Source organism: Ciconia boyciana, chromosome 4, assembly GCF_034638445.1.
Source record: "Ciconia boyciana chromosome 4, ASM3463844v1, whole genome shotgun sequence".
Classification (NCBI taxonomy): Eukaryota; Metazoa; Chordata; class Aves; order Ciconiiformes; family Ciconiidae; genus Ciconia; species Ciconia boyciana.
Window position 1 is genome coordinate 93,602,849 of NC_132937.1, and position 21,862 is coordinate 93,624,710.

Here is a 21,862-nt window from a genome sequence, read left to right on the forward strand (position 1 = left end):
GAACCATGTCATTACTGAGAATGAGCTGTAGTACTTGGATAAGTTGCCTGTGTTAGCATCATTCGGACCAATAATACTACTTTGATTAGACTGCGAGGACTTTAATTAGACTAATAAAAAATTCTTGGCTTCGCATATAGAATGGGTTTCTAAAGCTCATGTTAATGGCATGCGGTGTTTGCTCTGATGCCTCGCTCTTGAGGACTACCATTAGCACAGTGCGCAGAGAATTTGGCAACCAGGACTGTAATTACAATGCACACTGCCAAGCATTGCTCCACACCGGGCTCCTTGGCATGTAACCGCTGCCAGGCTCCTCAGCATAAAGGGCTCTTGCAATGGCATTCCCCTCCTTGCCCTGTTACAGCAGCTTCCACCTTTCCATCAGGAAGATGGGCATGTTGCAGTGTATCACTAGAAAATGCTACTTTTTCACAAGCACAACAGGATATGAGTTCACTTTCTGTATGACCTAGCTTTTTAGGCATGAGCAAAATTCTGGCTGAATAAAAAGGAATTAATCTGGAAGAAAATGTAGAATACAAGGAGAGGGAATATGGAGAAGACTGAGTCACATTATGTAGGCAAAAGAAGTTTGATCCCATTTTACAAAAGCAACCATTGTCCTTTCTGATATGCACCTGGTGTACCCATGCAGCATTTAATCCAATTATTAGATTTTATTCACCATTAACACCTGCAGCAAGGAGTAAAATCTGGAGCACTGTTTTCACTCACCAGTCCAAATCCAGCATAGCTTGAAAGTGTCTTCAACTCTTCCTGAGCATTTGCATTCCCCATACCCTCAGTAGCTGTGCCCCCGTGTCTCATTATTTTTACAAATGACTATGTGCCTACCAACAGGCTGTGCAACCCTATCTGGTGTTTGCAGCTCAGCAGAGTGAAACTAGGTCATTTGATCTTGGAGACAAGTAGGGAAGGAGGTAGCAATTCAACAAAGAAACCTTCCCCGTTCAGCCTGAGCCAATGCTGTAAAATGACATTCAGGATGTGGCGTGCAGGGCTGTCCTGCTGCAGGCACAGGACAACCCTGGCTGCTGTGGGACTCCCCACGCTCCTTGCAGGGCAGCGGGTGCTGCACCTTGAGGACAATGACCAGCGACCAAATTAGCCTCTTTGTCTCTACAGGTCCTTGCCTGTCAGAGAAATACCCACAGGTTGTGCTGCATGCAAGTTATGCCTGGAGCAGTCACTGAAATGATAGCTGTATGTGGCAAAATACAGTGGGAGAAATTAATCGACCTGTGTCCCGTTCCTCAGAAAGCCAGCACCAGCTCATCATCGCATCCTATTCTGCTGAGCCTTGCTCTGGGCATGTTGCACAGGATTAATTTTACCTACAGGTGCATTTTGCTCTATATTGATTTTTCGTATGAAAGAAAGCTGAGATTTAAGCTTGCAAAGACTGATCTCTTAACTCTATTAAATGAGGCCAGGGTAGATTAAGTTAGTAGTTCATCTTTCTGAGGCTAGACATTTAAATCATGGCCCTAAGGTGAATTCTTGTGTGTACTTGCTTGGCTTAAAATCAGGAACAGAATTTAAACATCTCCACTTGAGGTTTCTTATTTAATACACCAAGGATTTAATTAGAAAGATGGGAAATTAGAAAGAAGTGTTATAATTGGCTCTCAGGGCAGGGGGTAAGCAGGGGAAAAAAATTTAAAAAATCAAACATCTCTTTTAAAAACAAATATACTCTGCATGCGGTGGGGCAGGGAGCTGACAGAGGGGACCGGCCACCAGGACATGCCATCTTGAGTGGCCGTGAAATGCCACTCGCTGCCTGCCCAAAGTCCACGATGCTGCCCCGCCAGCCGGGGTATGAGGGTCGCATCCTGCACAGGCATCCTCACCTTGCTCGGCACCTTCCACTAATTGAGCCATGCGGTGAAGCTACTTTCCTCAGCAGGAGGCAGTCTGTTTGCATAAGGAATAGTTAAGTTTAAGGATAAGTGCTGCTCTACAGCAGCAGTTGCTGCAGGAGGAAAAAATAAATAAACTGGGAGGTGTGATGTTTGTTAGCTAGCTCCTCGGCTGCAGATTTACTATCTTTCAACAGAAGACAAGAATCTGACTTTTGAAAATGCAGCAAAGCCTAGTGACTTATATTCACTGTAAATTTTTTAATCATGCTCTCTATTTTTCTTCCTAATACTGAATTGATTCATTGTCGTTAAAAAAAATAAAATAAAACCCAAAACAAACCCCAAAAGACAACTGTACAATTTATAAGTTTTGTGGCAGTGTTTGCAAATTGCTTTTCTGGGCATGCAAAACACAAAATAAGGCATGATCCTGTAATCAGAAGGCGCCTACCCCCCACCCCCAAAGGCAGAAGCATTTGAGTTTCCAATAAAGCATATAGCAACTACCCGCAAAAGTGTGTGACTGCACAGAGCCTGTTACCAAGGCACACAGGGAGAGGAGGAGGAGGAGGAGGAGGAGGAAGAGGAAGGGGCCCTGGCTGTCTGTCGAATATAGAAACTGAGCGATCGGGTTTGAAATCCCTGCCTCGTCTTGTGCTCCCTTTGCGAGCAACCCCCTCTCTGTAAAATGGGGATAACCCCCTCCACAGTGCCCTGGGGGTACAGATCACCACTGCCCCAGCACCAGGCTTCTCGCTCCTCTGTGAAACGGCTCTCTGCCCATGCCAAGGCTTACAGCAAGATAAATATTTCACACCCTTTTACACAGGGAGGGATCACAGGGCGAAAGGGGGGGGAAAGGGGGAGTTAAGTCACACGTCTTGGAGAGTATACCAAGATTTTGCCAGAAACAGAACCTAGGGCTCAAATCTCCTGTTCCTTCCTGTGCTAGACACAGCTGCCTCAATAGATAAAAGAATGTGCAAAGTAACAAACAGACATTTATTTTATGGGTTATTGTTAAATAATTTGGGCATTTGTACCATTACACCACTCACAGTTCACTGGCCTGTCCTTCGTCTGAAAGTGTTACCCATCGCACTGATACTTGCCTCATCAGGACCCCATGTGTGCAAGCATTTGGATACTGGATTTCCGCATTAGTCTTAAGTGGATAAGCAACTTACGAATTATCCACTGTATTCCAAGAATCCTGGGTAGAGAGCATGAAATGAGACCTTACTGTAGTAGGTACTGCACAGAGCAGAAAGTGGTTTACAGCAAGTATTGTGGTGAGGGTTGAGAGAATATATAAAAAATCACCACCCATGCCTGTTTCATCCTTTGATTTATAATGTGTAAGATTATCAGGTGAACATTTACAGCTCCTAGCCTTGACTCAATCTTCCACTCTCATCTAAATGCTTGACAGAAAATACACAATACCATCACCTCTCTACTATGCACAAATATTTGCATAGATTACTGCTACCAGGTTTTCTTTTACTCTGCACCTGGCATGGACATTTAGACCAACAATGAAGTGATTGCATGGAGCTTGTAAATCCGTATGAAATATGAATAATACTTATTTATCCCTCCTTTGTACTGGCCACTGAGTTTGGACTCAAGTGGAGCAGTGGTAATTGATACTTTTGTAGGCTTTGAGCAATGTGTCCATCCATATGTATGCAGCATGTGATAGTGGGCACAGGCTGAAGATAAATATGTGACCATGCACACTGGGAAAAACAGCATGCCATGCTTGATGGGACCATCTGGCTGTACTGAAGATTCGTGTTGCTGTCTGACACCATCACTCACTAGAAGATAGCACTAATCACAAGACACTGGCACTGGCCAAATAAATGTAATTCTTTTTTCCTTTGGCTCTGCCTGTGGGAAGTGCGGTTGGTCCCTGTATCACACCATCAGGAGAAGCTCGTCAGCCTTCCCCTGTAGATCCCTTTCCTGCTGCAATTGCATGAAAGCACCATATGGACAAATCACTACTGGTGGCAACAGAGCCCAACAACTGCCTGGGGGCAGCAGCTCTACCGTAAAGAGCGAGCTTTTTGCCTCACAGCCTTCCCTCCCTTCTGGTTGTGCCGCCAGTGCTCCGTGCGCAGCCGGGGGCAAGCTCTGCAGCAGAGGCCAGCACCGCAGCCACCAATAACGCTGGAGAGCCGCATAAACTGCATAGCATTGAAAAAAAATGTGGAAATCCATACTTCATCAAAGAACTACAAGATCTTCCCTTGTTAATGAGAAACTCAATAGCATATGGATAAAAATAACTTAGCATACTGCTCTTACTACCAAAACCTTTGGTGTGGGGAAGTTTAATATACTTTTTACCCTTGTAGAAAAAACTAGTGAGGAGTAGCTGGACAAACTCTTGTGATGGAATTAAGTACCAAATTTACTTCATTGTAAATAAAAATTCTTCATCCTACCTATTTATGCAAAAACTTATTTGTACCGCTACTTTACGTTTCTTGAAGGGGAAAGGGGAAAAACTGTTATGGCAGGTTAATAGGGGTTGGCTTCACTTATGAGACGGTAATGAAAGTAACAGCAACAATTTAACAGGCTGGATGTTATTGATGGGAAGAATGCTTTGCAGCATGGAAATGAGGGGAAAGGCCTTTACAAATCTAGTTTTCTTTTTGATACTGGCTCTACCTTCTCTGCTGCAATTCCTTTAAATTTCTACTGCCTCCGTATCCCCCTCTTATAAAATAATGTATCTTCTCCTTAAAGTTATGTAGGGCTCGTGCAACTCCATGGCAGGTGAAAACCACTACACTCATTGCTAAGCACCAATTACCCAAGTATGTTGAGTATTTATTTTTTAAGAGCTTTGTGCTTTAGGATGTCGTAAGGCTGCACATATCTGTGAGCCAAAAGCCTCTCAAATACTCTAAACCAAATGAATCAATAAACTCTTGTCTGTGCTCGAGCTTCCTACTGACATATGAGACATCTTCTTCCTCACAGCTTGGCTCTTCCTGCCCTGGCCCATGGGATGATGCGTATGGATGCTATGCTCTCTCTAGGTCAGCTCTTCAACTGTGATGTCAGCAGATGGCTGATGAGTGATCACAGCTGAGGAAGAGGCCCTCAGCTCCTGCTAATGAACTCTATGAGCATTTTGACACATTTGGGCAGCCAGACCAAGCTCTCTGTGGGTAGGCTGGGTGCAGCTGGGGCAAATAGCATCTTTATTTGCATAGCTGCAAATCCAAAAGCATCTAATGTATTAACGGATCTGCCTGTGTACGACTGCCCTCCTCTGCACTTTGTGGCTTATAAACTCTTAAAGCACAGCAGCTGTAACTCATTTTGAACAGCAACTCATTCATCCTTCCTACAGCCTTCGACAGTCCAGTGTTACCGGTCAGTATCACAGTTGAGTCTAGTACTACCAGTTCCATGGACTAGAACAAAAAATGACATTTATGAATTTAACAAACAAGACAGAAGTTATGAATGTAATGATCTGGGAGCCTGTCTTGAGTTATGCAAAATACATTGAGTTAGGTATTCACAAAATTGCTTCAGCATAATTGTCGGCACGTGGATTGTTTGCAAACAGCTAGCACAAAATACTTAGTGTTAATCATTTGTTCCATGACATAGTTAGTCATGCACTATTTCTGCTTCTTGAGTGGGTGATTGTATCCTCCTAAAGGAGAGGGTAAGAACCAGCGAAAATGAAGCGCACCCTGGGAGTTTAACATGGATAAGCGCTTGTGATAAAATAGGAAAGCGTCATGTCTCACTAATCTCAGCAAGATGTTTGTGTCTATCCGTCTCCATGCAAATAATCTGCGATGACTCTGCAGAGTCTGGTGAACCAAGCCTGGGGATGAGGAATCTACATCGACTATTTTTGGTGCCGTGATTCTTTTTAACTCTCTGAACAAGGGGAAGTGTTGCAGAGGAGTATCTAATTCCCCCAGACAACCTGAAAGGAAGGGATGACAGACCACCACTCCTATGAGTTTGGCAAGAACATACGATCAAAACTGCTGTCTCTCTCTGCAGGAAACAGTACTACTTCAGGGAGAGAGAACATATAACAAAAAAAAAATCACAAAAAATGTATATTCCCTCACGAAATACGAACTTTTTTTTCTTTCCCCATTTCAGTTTTCTCTGTTTACATGATGCCAGCACTTGAATATAAGTCTTGGTCAGTTTTCCAAAAGATAAATTATACTTCTACATATTTCAGTGACCTGGGACGGAACTAAGGAAGGTGAAAAACTGTAAGCTCTGCATTTTGTTGTAATATTGCTTTGATATTTTGCATTGACATGGATGCTGCACTGCCCCATCTGAGCAAGGGAACTGAAATATTCTGTAGAATTCCCTGCTTAAAACCCTTTACCAGGTAGCACACAGAACACCAGGGTGTATTATTAATAAATTGGAGTGAAAGAGCCAGCCAGCTGCGGGAATAAAAGGGACAGAGAGACACTCGCAGAAAGTAGGATCTTCTGTGAAAGATTTGCTTTTCTTTTCTGAAAGGTAAGCAACATTTGGAGACCACGCTTAAAATGACTGAATATTTTATACATGCTTGAGCATATTGACTGGCACACATGCAGACTGTTAAACTGGGGACACACACCAGGCAAAGAGGTGCGAAGGCTGCTGGAACAACACTCTCCAAGCTCACGGTGAAGGCAAAGGGAACTATCCCACCAGGAGGGCATCGTCGGTCTCCTGGCCCATGCCGTGCGACTGGAAGCACCGCTCAGGTCAAATAAAGTCCTCTGCAAAAAGAGATTTCGTGCACAGCAGGGAACTTGCTCTCTGGGTTGGCTGTTTCTTCCTCTCACCACTAATACTCTTAAAAAGGATGGATGCCGCAGCACCGCACAACATCTCCAATGGCGACCACATCATCCTTACGTTGGGTAGTGGTCAAACGGGCACGCAGACTCAGCGCGTCATTTACAGACAGGCAACGGGTTGCTGCTGATTTTGACAGCCTTGGACAACTTTTAACCTTCCAGAGGAAACTTCTTACAAAGCAAGGAAATTCAGCTGCAATTCTCCATGCCTGGACAGGTAGAGCAGTAACTATTCCAGTACTCAGCCCAGTGTATTTTCCTGTATGTTTTTAACTGTGTTGGAGAAGACTGATTTTCCCATTTGAGTTCCCTGTTCAACGGTCAGATTGCATACTCATTTGTCCCCCTCTTACTGACAATAATAAGCCATTTTGCTGCTTATTATTCTCTAATAAGATTGTAATAATTTTGTATGACTCTTGGAACACATGCATTTGTTCTCATAATGCTGGCATAATACAGATCCACAAAAAGGCTGTCTGAATTATCCTTGATCTTAGTCAGTGGATGGCTTTCTATAGATTTTTAAGTGAAGGGAACTCTCTGGTGTTCCAGAAAATAGGGCAAGGCCAGGTAAAATTAAAGGTTAAAATTCACAGAAATGTTAAGTTTGCTTATGAATATAGTTTTAATATCACGCAGCAAGCCACAGATCCTGTTGGACTAGTTCCTCATCCTAAGCAAAGCCATACCACACTTAAGTGAACAGGAAGTCTGAATATATTGGTTTGGTTTTTTTAATGACAGCAATTGCATCAGAAACAACACATAGATACTCACATGAATGAAATGATTTGCTTCAGCTGTTCTTGTTCTCCTCAACATTCGCTTTTCATGAACATTCCAGTAATCAAATTACACTAAGACAAATGCTCATAGAAAATGAATAGCAAAACCAAACACTTGCAGTATTTACAAGTTCCAGCTTCCATGTATATCTCCAATTCCGGTGTTTATCAGATTGGAAGAGAAAAAAAAATAATCATGCAGCTTAGCCAAACAACCAAAACCGTATCTCAAGCTGGCCCCTATTCAAAGCCAGTGAAGTAAAAGGAAGCACTTTCATAGATTTTTTGGAAGGCTCTGGGATGCAGTTACTCCTAATGCTTATATTGTTCATGCTTGTTCCAGAAACTTCAGGTCGTTTTCAGGCAGAAAAAAATGTCTGTGATTATCAGATGTATTATTCACTGTGAATTCTCACTTTGTTTTCCTCTTAAAGTACACTTCTGGGGAGGAATACAAGAGCAGTATGACCTGGGCAACAAGCTTCCATTCTCTGTCAAGCAAAGCATCTTTCTTATGCTAATCATGTGGTATGCTGCATCCCACCACAGGTCTCAATTTGCAATTTATTCTTTTGCTGTAAGCCTGTAAGGGTTGTGAATGGCGAAGGAGGACATTGCAGCACAGCTAACTTTCACATAACTACATGTTACATATTTATATGCACTGTCAAAATGGTGGGAAGATATGAAATTGAGTTTCACTGGAATCTAGCAGGCTGAGCTATTTATAAATAAGTGTCTTATTTTTGGTGCTCTTCAGGGAATGTGATGAACAGCGAGTGATGAGCAATTTATGTTCCTGATCATTTGTATCACAATAGAGCCTTGCTGTCTTTTTCTGGAGTCAAAGACTCTTAGGATCTGTATTATCCTACAGTGGAAGACAGGACCTCAGAACAAACACGAATGGGCAAGATTAAGAAAGGGTGAAATGAGCATGCCACACTGAAAATGGAAGAGTAGGTAGAAACTGGTGTCGCTGAAAAAAATTTGAGGGTTCCTGGGGATTCTGGGCATCAGTGTTCAAAACAGACTGATCACCCATCTCTCTCTCTCAAAAGAAATTCTCACTGTGAAGGAATCTTTTCCCACAAGTATTCTGCACTGAAGGATTTTCTATTTATACAATGAAAGATAACATTAAACCAAATATGGCATAATGAATGTGAAATAAATGCCATTAGAAGGATTATATGTTCTAAGGAGATCTTAGGGGTATAACTGAATGAAAAAAAGCAGGTTTTAATTAACAAGTGTGTAAGTACCCTGTACTATGTAAATAATTCATGTGTATAAAAGGATGATCATAAGGGTGACTGAATAATCATCATTTTGGCTTCCCTGTGTTGACTGCTGATGCAAGATTCCTAATCAGAGGCCACAAGAGTATTGTTAACTGTACCAGCCTATCCAGTCTGTTTCTTTACTGATACATTGTGATACGAACTTTTAAAGAGGTGATTAATAGGTGTTTTTTTCCTCCCCCAAATCTCTGAGGAAGAAACACTGATGCCATGTTTTATCATTTCCCCCCCATTAGCTCTGCAGCAGACAATTTTATAGATGCCAGTGGGAGTTTGGCATGAGCTTTGTGGTTGGAAGGTAGCTGGTAACAGCAGCAGATCATTTGCCTGCCACACCAGGCAATGCAATTGGTTTTGCAGAACTGGGAACGAAGAGGGGATGTGGGGATCATACAGCACCACACCACCTCCTTCTGCGGTCCTGGAGCAAGGAAACATCACTAAATGCTACTGGTGCAGGTTGTGTGCTTGCTGGGTGACTGGGGAAAGAGAGACGGCAGAAGAGCAGAGCCTTCCTTCAAAGCGTTGCTTGATTTTGTACTCTAGAAATAAGCTCCTGGAAACTCCTGTCCGGCAAGTACAACATGGTGCAATGACGTCTGAAGTTTTCATGTCTCAAAGCTTAAGCCAAAATAAACAATGCTTTTGCTTTAGCTGTTTACCTACGTTTGCCTCAAGGCTGTTATTGGGTATATATTTGTCCCCTCAGAGCTCTGTAGTTTATCACCTATCACATGCAATTTAAAAAGAGGAAACCCAGGCACATAACTCTTTCACCTTGTTGCCCTTCCAATGTAGGAATAGAATCAAGTCCATGGTATTACTGTACTAAGAAAATGTAAATCACAGCTGAAACAGTTCCAGTACACTCTCGAAAGAGGGCAGCTATCAGCTCCAAGTAAAGGTTAGATCTATTTTTCCCATGTTCTGATGCTTAGGTTGAGTACAGTAAATTCTTGAAAACAACTGTTCTCCTACAGAGAGCTGTTTAACTGATATATATGAGTGAGCCTTACACGCTGAGAAAGTGATAAATAATTATGCTTTCATCTAAAATAGCACTGGAAAATTATCAAACTGTGAACTTGTAATACTGACTTCTCATCTGATTTGCAAAAAAAGTTCTTTTTAAGCCGGTTTGAGTGAGTACACTATTAAGATGAGTGAAATGTAACTGCTTTATCAGTAGCATCATTGAGAGAGCCTGGCGCATAATACAGCTGCTCTTTCTGGCTATTAATTGCTATGTCTAATAGTTCTTTCCTTGCAACAAATGCAAAACTTCATTTTTAAAATCTCGGTTTATGCTTGAAGATCTATCTCATCTTTTAACTCTGTCTTAAGTTTGAAAGCCTTGTAAAATATCTTACGAACAGCATGGGCAATCATTTCCTTCACAGTCTTAAAAAAGCTGGAAGTGGAATAGCATGCCTTTAGGGACATACTAAGAGTTTAAAATATGCCAGTGCAGCATATTCATAGATTTTTATAACGCATTTCAAATACTTTCCACATTGTAAAACAGGCTTTGGAAACTATCATCACAGATGAACACTGCTGAAGAAAAAGTAATAAAAAAACTGTAGCAAGAAAAGGAAAAACTGGTGCGTGCTTCTGAATTCCCTAACATTTGATTTCTCCTATATAAGAATAACAATCAAATGATCACTGTAATTTCCCTGTTTACTGCGCTTTAGTGGCAGCTGAAGGTGCATCCCTGTTCACGTTCCCTCTTCTCCCCCTCCTTCTCCACCTCCCCATCTGCTGCCTGCAGCCATGCAGATTCAGGTGACTGAAACATTTCAGATAAAAGTTAATTAGCCAGCACGCTGCACACCAGATCTTTTCAAACCGGTGCCAAGTGGAAACCTTCCAGTTAGCTCCGGAATGCTCTCCCAGCTCACCGCTCCCACAAGGGCGCAGTCCATTGCAAGGGAGACTCCATGCAGCAGGGCACATCCGGGAGGTTCAGCATCATCTCTCAACTTGCTGATAACGCACTGACATACCTCGCAGAGACAGGGACGGCTGCTTAGCACTGCAGCGGTACGCACGTGCTCTCTGCTTATACCAACAGGGTATATATATATGCTACAGGAATGCAAGACGCTTATGAATGGGTGTATTGTACTACGCTGTGGGGAGAGGATACGGGAAGCTCAGGACCGAGTGGTGAACACTAAGCCTGAACAGAGGTATGTTTTGAAACCCTGTTGGCAGCCAAAACCAAGTCCCGAGGCCAGATGCAAATAAACATTTGGTTGCAACGCCCTGCAAAGGCAGCACGTAACAATTACTGTGGTTTATTGTAGTTCGTGGTACGCTGCGCTGTCGAGTCCCTTCTCAGTTCTTCATGTAGTTGTCCATAATTACCAAGAGTAATGTTGGTAGCTTGATGTGACAGCTGTGAAGCACTCGGGGCCAGATTGTGAACTTCTTAGTCACGCTGACAAGGAGTCCCTTGCACAAATGGCTTTGCTCGAGTGTGACTCCCTTAATAAATGAATCATCTATCATTGCTGCCTACTCAAGTTTAAATCTTTCTCCCAGCTCTGCTGTTACTTCCACCATCTGCACATCTTCTCCCCACGGTGGTGAGAACCAGTTTGGCTGATCGATGGGGTGTTTGGGAAAACAGGGAGACCTTCAGGGCCAGACCAGGGTAAGGAACAGTCGCTGATGTCCAAAGCTGCAATCCTAAAGCTGCTGTGCCTGAACTTGCTCCCATTTCTTAGGAAATCCCTTTTGGGTACCTATTGGTATGATGCTGCATGTATCCAAGTGACCTTGGTCTGTCTCCTGATGCTCTGAATTGCTGACCAGAAGACGTCTGACCCCAGGTACCAGAACATCAGGTGGGACTGTGTCCTGAGACACCCAGGTGCATCTCTCTTCCTGTAATTCTCAGCACCGAGGAGGAAAAAAGGCTTCCACTAATTACACCCACCCACACCGAGGCCTCACACCCTGGGCAAGAAGCCCCCTCAGCAGCAGCAATAAACTGCTATCTACCTTTGATCCAATCCCTATTCCTTTCACTGCTTCCTAGATGTTGGCTTAGCACTTCCCTGGGAGGTCTGCGCTATTTTTTGGGGAAGCATTACATGCTGGAAGTAACTGTCCTTAGCCAGGGATCAAGACAGCGCTGCTAATTCAACCCTGACTTGGGCAAGCTGTTTCGCTCTGTGCTTGGTGATCCCAGCTCTTTGTACAGTGCTTTCATGTAAAATTCAGTTTCCTTGTTTTTATGCTTCTGGAATCACAAAAAGTAAAGAGACACAGAAGGGTACCTCTTCCTTTTTTTCTCAATTCAGTTTATTTTGTCCTTCTGCCTCCCTGTGTCACTGACATTTAAGTTTCTAGTTTTCTTGCTTCCTTTTCTTGTTTTCTTCCCTTTCTTTTCTCTGGCTCCTTTCAGCTATTCAGAATAAGCACTGCAATGCATAGCTATTGGTATTGCAGTGAGATTTGGTGTACTCTCTTGTTCAACCAAACTGAAAAGATGATCCTTCCCCTCTTTAAAAGCTCTTCAGTAAGATCTACAGAAATGTGGATTTATAGCCTGATTCTTCTTTGAAAGACAAATCTATAATTTAAAAAGAAACTGTGCTTTTTCCAGTTTTCTGCTAATTACAATAAATACATAAATTCTAGCCATGCTATGCCTGGATTTCTTTCACGTGAAAAAATTACATGGTAGTCCACAGACAAAAAGAACAGAACACATGAGATAAACATTTTATTTGATGACTTAAAACTATAACTAAATCCAACACAGCCTAAAGTTCTAATGATGCAAGTTTTCAATATTCCATGGGTTTAAATAATTAAATATACTCTAGATGAGAACATTTGTGAGCAGTCTTTGAACTTAATTGTGAGCACTGAATTGAGTAACATATAGCATGAAAAGATCCTTGGCTGTTTTCTAATTTCCATAGCTCTGCTTATCTAGGTCTGCCACGTATTTTAGTGGAAAGATGGGGTGCTTTCTCTGACTTTTGTGGACAAATTCTTGAGGGAAGTTATACTGAACACCCCAACTTACATTGCTAGAGAGTGTTTTCTTTGTTAATAATCTGTTTGGTACCGTAACTTTTGTATTAATATAGTATCTGCTAGCAAATTGTCTTTGAATTTGTCTTTTTTGGCCAAATTTTTCATTTTTACTTAGTGAATACAGCTAAGTATTCTTTGGTGTTTCTTCTAATAATGCACATCATTCAGTAAAGTAGTAATAAACGATTTAACCCTGTCATAGTTTAATCACTCATTATTAACATGAGTTTGTGCAGTGTATTATGAAAGACCTCTTCTAAGCTATGCAATGAGGAAGACATTGTTTTGTGAATACCCAGAACAGCAAAAAACACAGAAGAAAATATCATGCATGGTATTGAATTTGATGTTAACTCAGCTTTTTCTGCATAAGAGAAGCAGCACAGGATGAGGAATGAGAAAATCTTCTTACTAGCCAGCTCAGACATTTTCTCCAGACCCTAGTATGATATCATGAGTACAGTGAGGAAGGAGACTAATAAAGAAATGCACATCAAACTACAAAGCAGGTATCTTTGCTTTTGAGTTTTCATATCAATTCAATACAGACATTTGTTTTCATTTAGGTTGGAAATGTCTACTGGTATAGTATTTAACTACAAGAATCACCTTCCCTCCACCCCTTTCCCAAATCTTAACTCTTCACCACCCTTTTCACATGGAATTGATATAACTGAACATACAACAGAATTTATGAAGTTGCCTAAGTGATTTGATAAAACTTGACAAAACTAAATGTATTTCAAGAACAAAGTGATCATTGGCATAATTTTATCTAAGGATTCCCAGAGTCAGATACCTTAAATAATTATAGACTCAATGCACATTCTAAATCTGGGTAATAATCCCTTGCTGTATTTGAGATAGATTTCTCACTGTTGACTTGAAGCCACTCAAACGAAGAATCTCTAGTGTATGTATTTCAAATAATGCTGCACTATCCAGTTTTCAAAGTCTTAGAGCAATATGTAGGTACTTATATCCCCCTAACTTGGAAATAAGCACACACTCAAACTATGGCATGTCCAACATTTCCTTAAATAATAATTGCCAGGAAAAGGAAAAGAAGAATGTACAGAAAGTTATGGATGGTGAATAATGCTGTGAATGGTGGTTGTCAAAACCAAGCTTCACAACTTGTTTTACCAATTATGAATACTATAAAATAAGAACACCTTTATACTATCTAAGCTAAGTGTTGAAGAAACTTAGGGGAGTTTAAGAAAGAAGCCTGCTGTAAGAGTTCACTGAGACTTGGGTGGTAAAACTTACTTTCTAGTATTACAAAGAACTTCAAGTCCTGAACTAATATGCTTGAAAACACTTTTTCACCTCAAAAATTTGCTCATCCATAAGCAACAAAACACATGGAAAAATCATACATTCTCATACCTCGAAGTGTCGTACACATTTATCACATACCATGCTAAAGTATTCTAAGCTGCAAGACAGCTTAATTTCAAAAGCCCAGTGGCAGGACAGTGAATTCAATGGGTTTCTGAGGGGCTTTTTCCAGAGGAAAGGGGCTGGAGACAGCACTGGAAGGTGCTACTTGGACAAGTTCACCCCAGCAGAGTTCTGGCTCCTTCTGTCTCAATGGGATGTTAAAATTAAGGATCCAGAGGAGAGAACTGAAAGTAAAAATACTCTCACCAATTTCCTGCATTCTGAAAAAGGATCTTTTGCAGTCATGATGAACTGAATCCTCCTTAAACACTGTAACTGGAATAAAGAGAATAGTTCTTTATTTTCTTTCACTGTCCCATGCTTGTGTGTGCTTGTTGACAGAGGAGCTATCCTTAGAGAAGTCCCCATGGGTAGGTAGGCTGCAATGTTCTGTTTTACATGACTGGATGCCTTTAGTGGTGTTTTAAGAAGTGTTTATTATGACTCTGACAGTTCAAGGGACAAGGATGACTTCCTGTATTATCAAGCGTGCGTCGTGGTTTAACCCAGCAGGCAGCTAAACACCACGCAGCCGTTTGCTCGCTCCCCCCCGCAGTGGGATGGGGGAGAGAATCAGAAAAAAAAAAAAGAAGTAAGATTTGTGGGTTGAGATAAAGACAGTTTAATAGGACAGAAAAGGAAGGGAAAATAATAATACTGATCTACTACTACTACTACTACTAATGATAAAAGAATATACAAAATAAGTGATGTATGATGCAATTGCTCACCACCTGCTGACTGATGCCCAGCCAGTCCCCAGGCAGCGGCCCCCCAGCCAGCTTCCACCTAGTTTCTATACTGGGCATGACGCCAAATGGCATGGAATAGCCCTTGGGCCAGTTGGGGTCAGCTGTCCTGGCTGTGCCCCCTCCCAGCTTCTTGTGCACCTGGCAGAGCATGGGGAGCTGAAAAGCCCTTGACCAGTGTAAGCACTGCTTAGCAACAACTAAAACATCAGTGTGTTATCAACATTATTCTCATCCTAAACCCAAAACACAGCACTATAGCAGCTACTAGGAAGGAAATTAACTCTATCCCAGCCAAAACCAGGACAGCATGCAACACACAGAGAAAACAGACCCTGAGCATTAAACAAGGTGAAAAAATGCAAAAGTGCCAATACAACTCCCAAACGTTATGCCAACATCACTTTCACAAAACTTGAGGGCTTTCTGACCATGGACAAGAATATAAACAAGGAATCATTTCCCTTCAACACACATAATTTATCAACTTAAAGGTAACAGATAGATTGGCTTCAGCTGACAACAGAGTGAACTATGAAAACTGTGCTACTCTCATAGCTGATGATGTTCAACACAGCACAGGAGCACAAGTAAAACCATTCTCAAAGCAATAACCTGAGGACAATCTATGATATTGGGCAACAGCATGTGAGAGGCAGGAGATTAATAGTGGTAGATATTGCACAATTGCTTTTTAACAGAGGACTGTTACAATGAGGAGACCTCTTGCATGATGCTAGGACCACAACACTGCCAGCAAAACGTCAGTTATGCCTCTGAAATCTGTGTTTAAAAGGATTAATGACTCTACAGGATACCTGGCTACGGAGCAAAACTGTTAGTTACACAAAGCTTTTTTATATTAGCTGGCAATGTAAAAGGGCTCTCACTTTATAGCAGATCTGTGGCCTAAGTTGTACAAGTTTCAAAAGCTCACTATGAGCAAAACTGCAGAGAGACCTTTGGCTGAAAGAGAAGCAGCTGAACATTTGTTTGCACGTCCTTTCCGTTTCCATCCTTTTTTCCCTCAAGGCACCTCTCATAAATCCTCTTGAAAAGGTATGTGCCGTACTCTTTGTGCAGTATGAGGTGAGGAGGGTTGGTGATCGCAGGGAAAGACTGAATACACATTCCTCATCTACACAGTAACTAGTACAAACTTAAACATTTGGAATAAGTCAGATTAGCAATGATAGTTTGAATTACTGGAGCCTGCAGCTAAGCACGTGTTTTGCAGTCTCTCCTGGAAAATGAGATTTTTAATTTCTTTTTTTTTCCTCTCTGATCAAAAGTGCTTTTCTGCAAAAATGGAATTCTGGCTTGAAGGAGAAAAAAAAGTGTCTTTGAGCATTTAATTGGACAGAAGCTTCTCCACATCTCCATTCCCTTGATGCAATTTCTACCTGCCCTTGCTGGTGCTCTGCACAGCCAGTGTCTTGCAGGTCAGTATGACTTCTGGGGATATCATACATACAGTGGTATTCCTGGCCATTTCCAAAAGGGGAAGATGTAGAATTCCGCACCCTTGGTGGTTTGATATGTATAAACTATAAAGCTGTTTTCAAAAGAAAGCTTAATTCCTTCAAAAACAAACGAAAAATTAAATGTTAATGGTCAGTTTCTTTTTACAGCATCTGTTCTGAGACTGAACTTGCTCCTTCACCAGGAAATTCACTGTTTAAGCTAAAACCCTGACTTGAATTTATTTATTCTTCTGACCGTCTGAAGTCATAGCAGTAATCAGCAGTGCCGGCAATTCCAGTTCCTCAGGAAACTAGATAAAGCACAGACCAGCTATGCAGGGACTGATGATTCAGATTTACTTTATTCTGTTTCATTGCTCTGAGAAGATTCCTTTTCATGTTAAAAGACATCAGAACTACTGATTTATCTGAAACCCACTGAAAATACTCCCTAAGTTCTGAAGTTCAGAGAACGCTGCTGCAAACGTGATCTCCCCTGTGTTTCTGATAGTATCACCTATAAAATGGGTATTATGGGCTATTCTTCCCAAACTCTCGGCTCTGAACTGTAGTACTAGAAGTATTTATTTATGGTTCATGTTCCCCGGATCTGTTCCCTGTTCCATGATGGAAACTATTAATGATGGAAAACTATTAATGATGTTGGCAGTCTTGGAACAAAAAGATAAAGTGTGTTTCTTCATACAAACATACGTAACGTGGCAAGCCTTGCCTCAATGGCATCTGTGCTTGTGAGCTGCTGTCTCCAAAATAATGATCTGTCAAAGCCTCAGTGCAATTTGCATTCATGTCAGTAGTAAAGAAATCCAGTGGTTTTTTGCTTGCTGAGTGATAGTGATAAATTGTTACTTTTGCTTACTGAGAGTGTGAAAATTTACTGGAGTGACAGTAAACTCGGAAAAGTAAACAGCTTTTTTCAGGTCACAACAGCATCTGGATTTACTGTCAGTATATGTTAGTCATTAAATCACATATACAAATGAAAACAAAGAAAGTATGTCACATTTTACTCTGTGTAGCATCCCTTGAAGCCATGTGTGCATTTTGCCACACACAATCCAACAAAAGCTGTTGCTTGTGAGAGAACAAATGCTGTACCACACTGTGGGATGGTTGTTGTCTTGTTGCGATTGTTAATTGTCATGGGGGAAGACTGTTTGTTTTTTGGGGTTTTTTTTTGAAACTTCAGGAGAGTAGGATTTAATGAGAAACAGACTTTCAAAGATGCTCAAGCAACCACAAAACTTTTGAAAACATTCTAGGTATCCAGCCGACCGTCGTTGCCCAGCTGTGACACTGTGGATCACCTCCCGATGCTACATGTTTGAAGTATATCATCAGATGTCACGGAGGCAACAGCCAGTATTATTGAAACATATTCAGTTCTGGATCCTTATCTTCCTTTTCATTTTAAGTACTGCTTTTTGTCATGTTGGGGAAGATTTGCTCAAAGATCAACGTGCTTTTCAATTGCAATGAATATCTGCTTATGATAAGCTTCTGTATGAAGTAATAATGTTAACATTCAGCTACAAGTATGTAGCTACAAGTATAATTCAGTACAAGTATTGTGTGCATACGTTTCTGCCCTGGCATGATGTGGAAAATGAGACCTTGTTAGACATCCCTACCTTAAAACCATCCTAACACAAATTCTGAACGCTGAGAAGAAGCAGCTTGAGACAGCATCTAGTGAACATCATGTTTGTTAGCATGTTTGCCGTGCTCCTCATACGGCAGACAGTGGGAAATGCTCTTCAAGGGCAAACAAGTTTGGGGTCTGCTTCTGTTCCTGCCGGGAAGAAAGCTAACTGCAGGCAGCCCCCCAAGGTGTGCTGCAGTGGTGTTCCGGAGGGAGGGAGGATTGCTCTGCCAAAGTATCAGCGGGAAGGGTGACGCCAGGGAGGCCGATGCTTCACATTTCAGAAGCAGGGTTAGATCTCAGTCTTTTCTTCCCGACTTTTCTTCTCTGCAAAACTGCAGGATGGGCCTATTAGCAAAATCTGTCTCGCCTACAAAGATGTCATTTACACTTGCCTCCTCTAAAATGGCCAGTCAGTAGAAGCAGCCAGTCTGTGGCTCCAGGGCTGTTAAGACGGGAAGGTGGGAGGTCCATGCTACGTTCATTTCATGCCAGTGGTGGCATGGGACTGTGAGTGACACAAAATCCCTGCCTGCAGCAGGTAATAAGACACTAGAGGCTGCTGAGGCCACGGTGATCTCCGTGGTCACCCAGGTCCAAGATGCTCTTGGAAATCCTGTAAATCTGGGAAGTATACAAGGTAAGACTGCTGGAGCATTGCCTCCAGAATTAGCCTTAAAATGGTATTTATTACGTGAAGGTATGAAAAAAGAGTGTTCAGAAAGATGTCAGGCCCTCCAAGACAATCTTGAGAGACTAATATACTTGTATTACCTGGTGCCCTTTGAGTAAGGCTGAGATTTTTTTTAAATCCACAGAGCCTTGAAGAGTGATTTTTTTAGCTCAGCTGAAAAAAACTGGACTCTGTTCAGCACAGGTTCAATGTCAGGCATTGGTTTCACTGTCACTGAAGACAATGACACTTAAATGTCTGCTTAAGAACAAAATCCTGATTTGGGTAGATTGATCCAGTTGGCTCCCCACTGAGAACAATCTGAAAGTTAAGCAGGAGCTTTGAAGTCTGTGGAAAGGAGCAATGACTCTAACCCTGTGCTATATGCGTTTAACTCATCTTGTGTCCTCAGGCAGCTTTGGATGAACTTAGACCCATCTCTAAGGTGGAAGAGAAAAAAATTCTGATTTTAACAGGCAGAACAAGGAGATGCTGGGTTCAGGATCTGATCTTCAGGGAGCTTTGGCTGTTGACTCCGGCACAACTGCGAGTGTAGCTGCAACGCTGGTACATGTAACTGAGCAAACTTGGATGCTATTGCACCAAACACGCACCAATAGTGGCATTCGGTGGCACTGATTACCCTCGAGTTTCTGCATAAATCTACAGAAACCCGAGTTTCATGGGTTTTGCTGAGGTAGAGAAAACTAGTTCAGTTCAGACCAGCATACAGCAGTCACACCTTCAATTACAGACTAGGAGCTGCCTAGCACAGACTTTCTTTTCCTACCTTTTCTGTCACAATCTAATACAAAAATATATAGAAGTTATCCAGGCTGGGTTTTATATTTGCTTTTGCAAAGCAAATACACTTGGTAATCTTTTTTCTGATTACATTTTCAGAGCAAAGTTGAGCTATCTCTTTTTATATAAAACAACTATTTCCCCTGGCTACTTAAATGGCAGCTTCTGCCATTTTATTCATGACTTCCCTTGCATGGGCCACACAGACATAGAGCATTTTCTTCCAATTCTTTTGCCTGAAGATGATTACTGGCATCAAACACACGTTTGCAAAACATTGAACTATCACCCTTTTCCAGAGTGTGTAACACTAAGTTGCCACCTCTGTATGATGGAAAGTTTAGCTCCCCTTGGACACTAATACTATTTGTGCCCGAGACACACACAGTGAATTTAGTTTCTACTATTTTAGCTACACAATCAAACACAGACACAGTCAGACTTCAGCTTCTACGACTTTAGTTAGGCAATTAGATTTAGCAAAAATCTGATCTAGCAGCGACGCATGAACTACGAGTAAAGAAAATCCTAATGCTTTAGACAGCTCAGTGCAAAGTCAAGTTACAGTGAACAACTTCCGTGAGAAGTGTCATCTGATGAACAATCTACCATGCCCACACACGAACAAAGCACAGCATTTAGACCAGCAATAAATAAACTGAATGCTGAATGCCGGCCTTTTTTTTTTTTTTTTCCCTTTTTGCTAACAACCTTCTTTTGGACTGGGAAGCGCGCCCTTCTCCAAAAACCAAGATAATGACCTCCAGAAGAGCAGCTTCTCTCCAGTGCGAGTCCTGGACCCCCTCTCTCCTCTCAACTCTACAACTTGACGCGGATACGACTTCGGGCTCACAACTTAGCTTTTGCCACCGAGCTCTGCCCTTCCACGGAGACGATGCTCGTCCCCCTCCACCCCTGGGCTGAGATCAAGGGCCAGCACGGAGCGGATGCAAGAGGAGGGAAAGACCCGAAAAGCGATGCCGGCGGCCCCAGCGTCAGAGTGCTTCTCCCCGGGCGGGGCTCGGGCCGTGTCCCTCCCCACCCCGACCGCTGCCCGGGTCCCGCGGCCGCGACCAGCCGGCAGCCGGCCGGACCCCGACCCTTCCCCGCAGGGTACCCGCGGGTGCGGGGACGCCGCGCTGCCCTGCCTCCGGGCGGGGGGAGCCCTGCCCGCCGCCCCGCGCCCCCCGGCCCCTTACCGGGCTCCGCCGGGGGAACTCGCCCAGCACGATGCTGACCACGGGGATGCGCAGCGCGGCCGAGACGAAGTCCAGCTCCAGCATCTCCCCGCGGCTCTGCGGGAAGGCGAGGATGGCGGAGACCCCCTGCACCACCACGGTGTGGCAGAGGCTCTGCAGGAAGGAGACGGGGTCGTTGCTCCAGGAGGCGCTGGGGGAAGAGAAGGGGAAGAGGGGCAAGTCGCCCAGCCCCGCCTCGATCGCCATCACCACCTCCAGGGACAGGTTGTAGGGCAGCAGCCCGGCCACGCCGTTGAGGTTCGCCACGGCCAGCAGCAGCGCGTCCCGCGGCGAGGGCGCGGGCGAGGGGGGCGGCCGCCGCTCCCCGCCGCCCCCCGGCCGCCGGCCCCGCGGCCCCGCGGCGCTGCCCCCCTCGGGGCTGCCGCCCGCCCGCCGCCCGCCCGCCGCCTCCCCGGGCCAGGCGGCGGCGCGGGGCTGCAGGTGGGTGGCCCCCACCCGGACGGTGTGCCCGATGCGCCGCAGGATCTGGCAGGGCTGCGGGTGGGACGCGGAGCCGGGCACGGCCGCCAGCACCAGGGCGCAGGGCGGCAGCAGCAGCAGGCATACCCGGCCCAGGAGCCCGCGCACCCCCGGCCGCCACATGGCCGGGAGCCGCCCGCCGCCGCCGCCGCCTCCCCCGGCCCCGGCCCCGCCGCCCGCCTCAGCCGCCCCGCGGGCGGCCGGCAGCGGCATCAGCCGCGGCGGGCGGCCCCCGCGCAGAGCCGCCCCCGCCGCCGCCCATGGGGCCGCCGCCGCCGCACCCACGCCCCGGGGCTGGAGGGGGGGGCTCGGCCCCCGGCCCGCCCCCCACGGACCCGCGGGGCTGGAGCGGCCCGGCCCCGGGGCGGAACCCCGCGCCGCCCCCCGCAGCCGCCGGCGAGGCGCCCCGGCCCGGCTCCCCCGCCCGGGCGCTCGCTCTGC

The 21,862-nt window shown here is 44.1% G+C and overlaps 1 protein-coding gene across 1 annotated transcript in view; it reads right to left on the reverse strand.

Annotated features, from left to right (window-relative positions):
• The window catches only part of GRIN3A (glutamate ionotropic receptor NMDA type subunit 3A), a 72,387-nt gene extending 50,753 nt beyond the window's left edge, over positions 1-21,634 (reverse strand). Inside the window, exon 1 of the mRNA XM_072859182.1 lies at positions 20,903-21,634. Within this exon, the coding sequence (XP_072715283.1) occupies positions 20,903-21,634 (732 nt within the window). The remainder of the gene's footprint in view (positions 1-20,902) is intronic.
• Between the last annotated feature and the right edge of the window lie 228 nt (positions 21,635-21,862).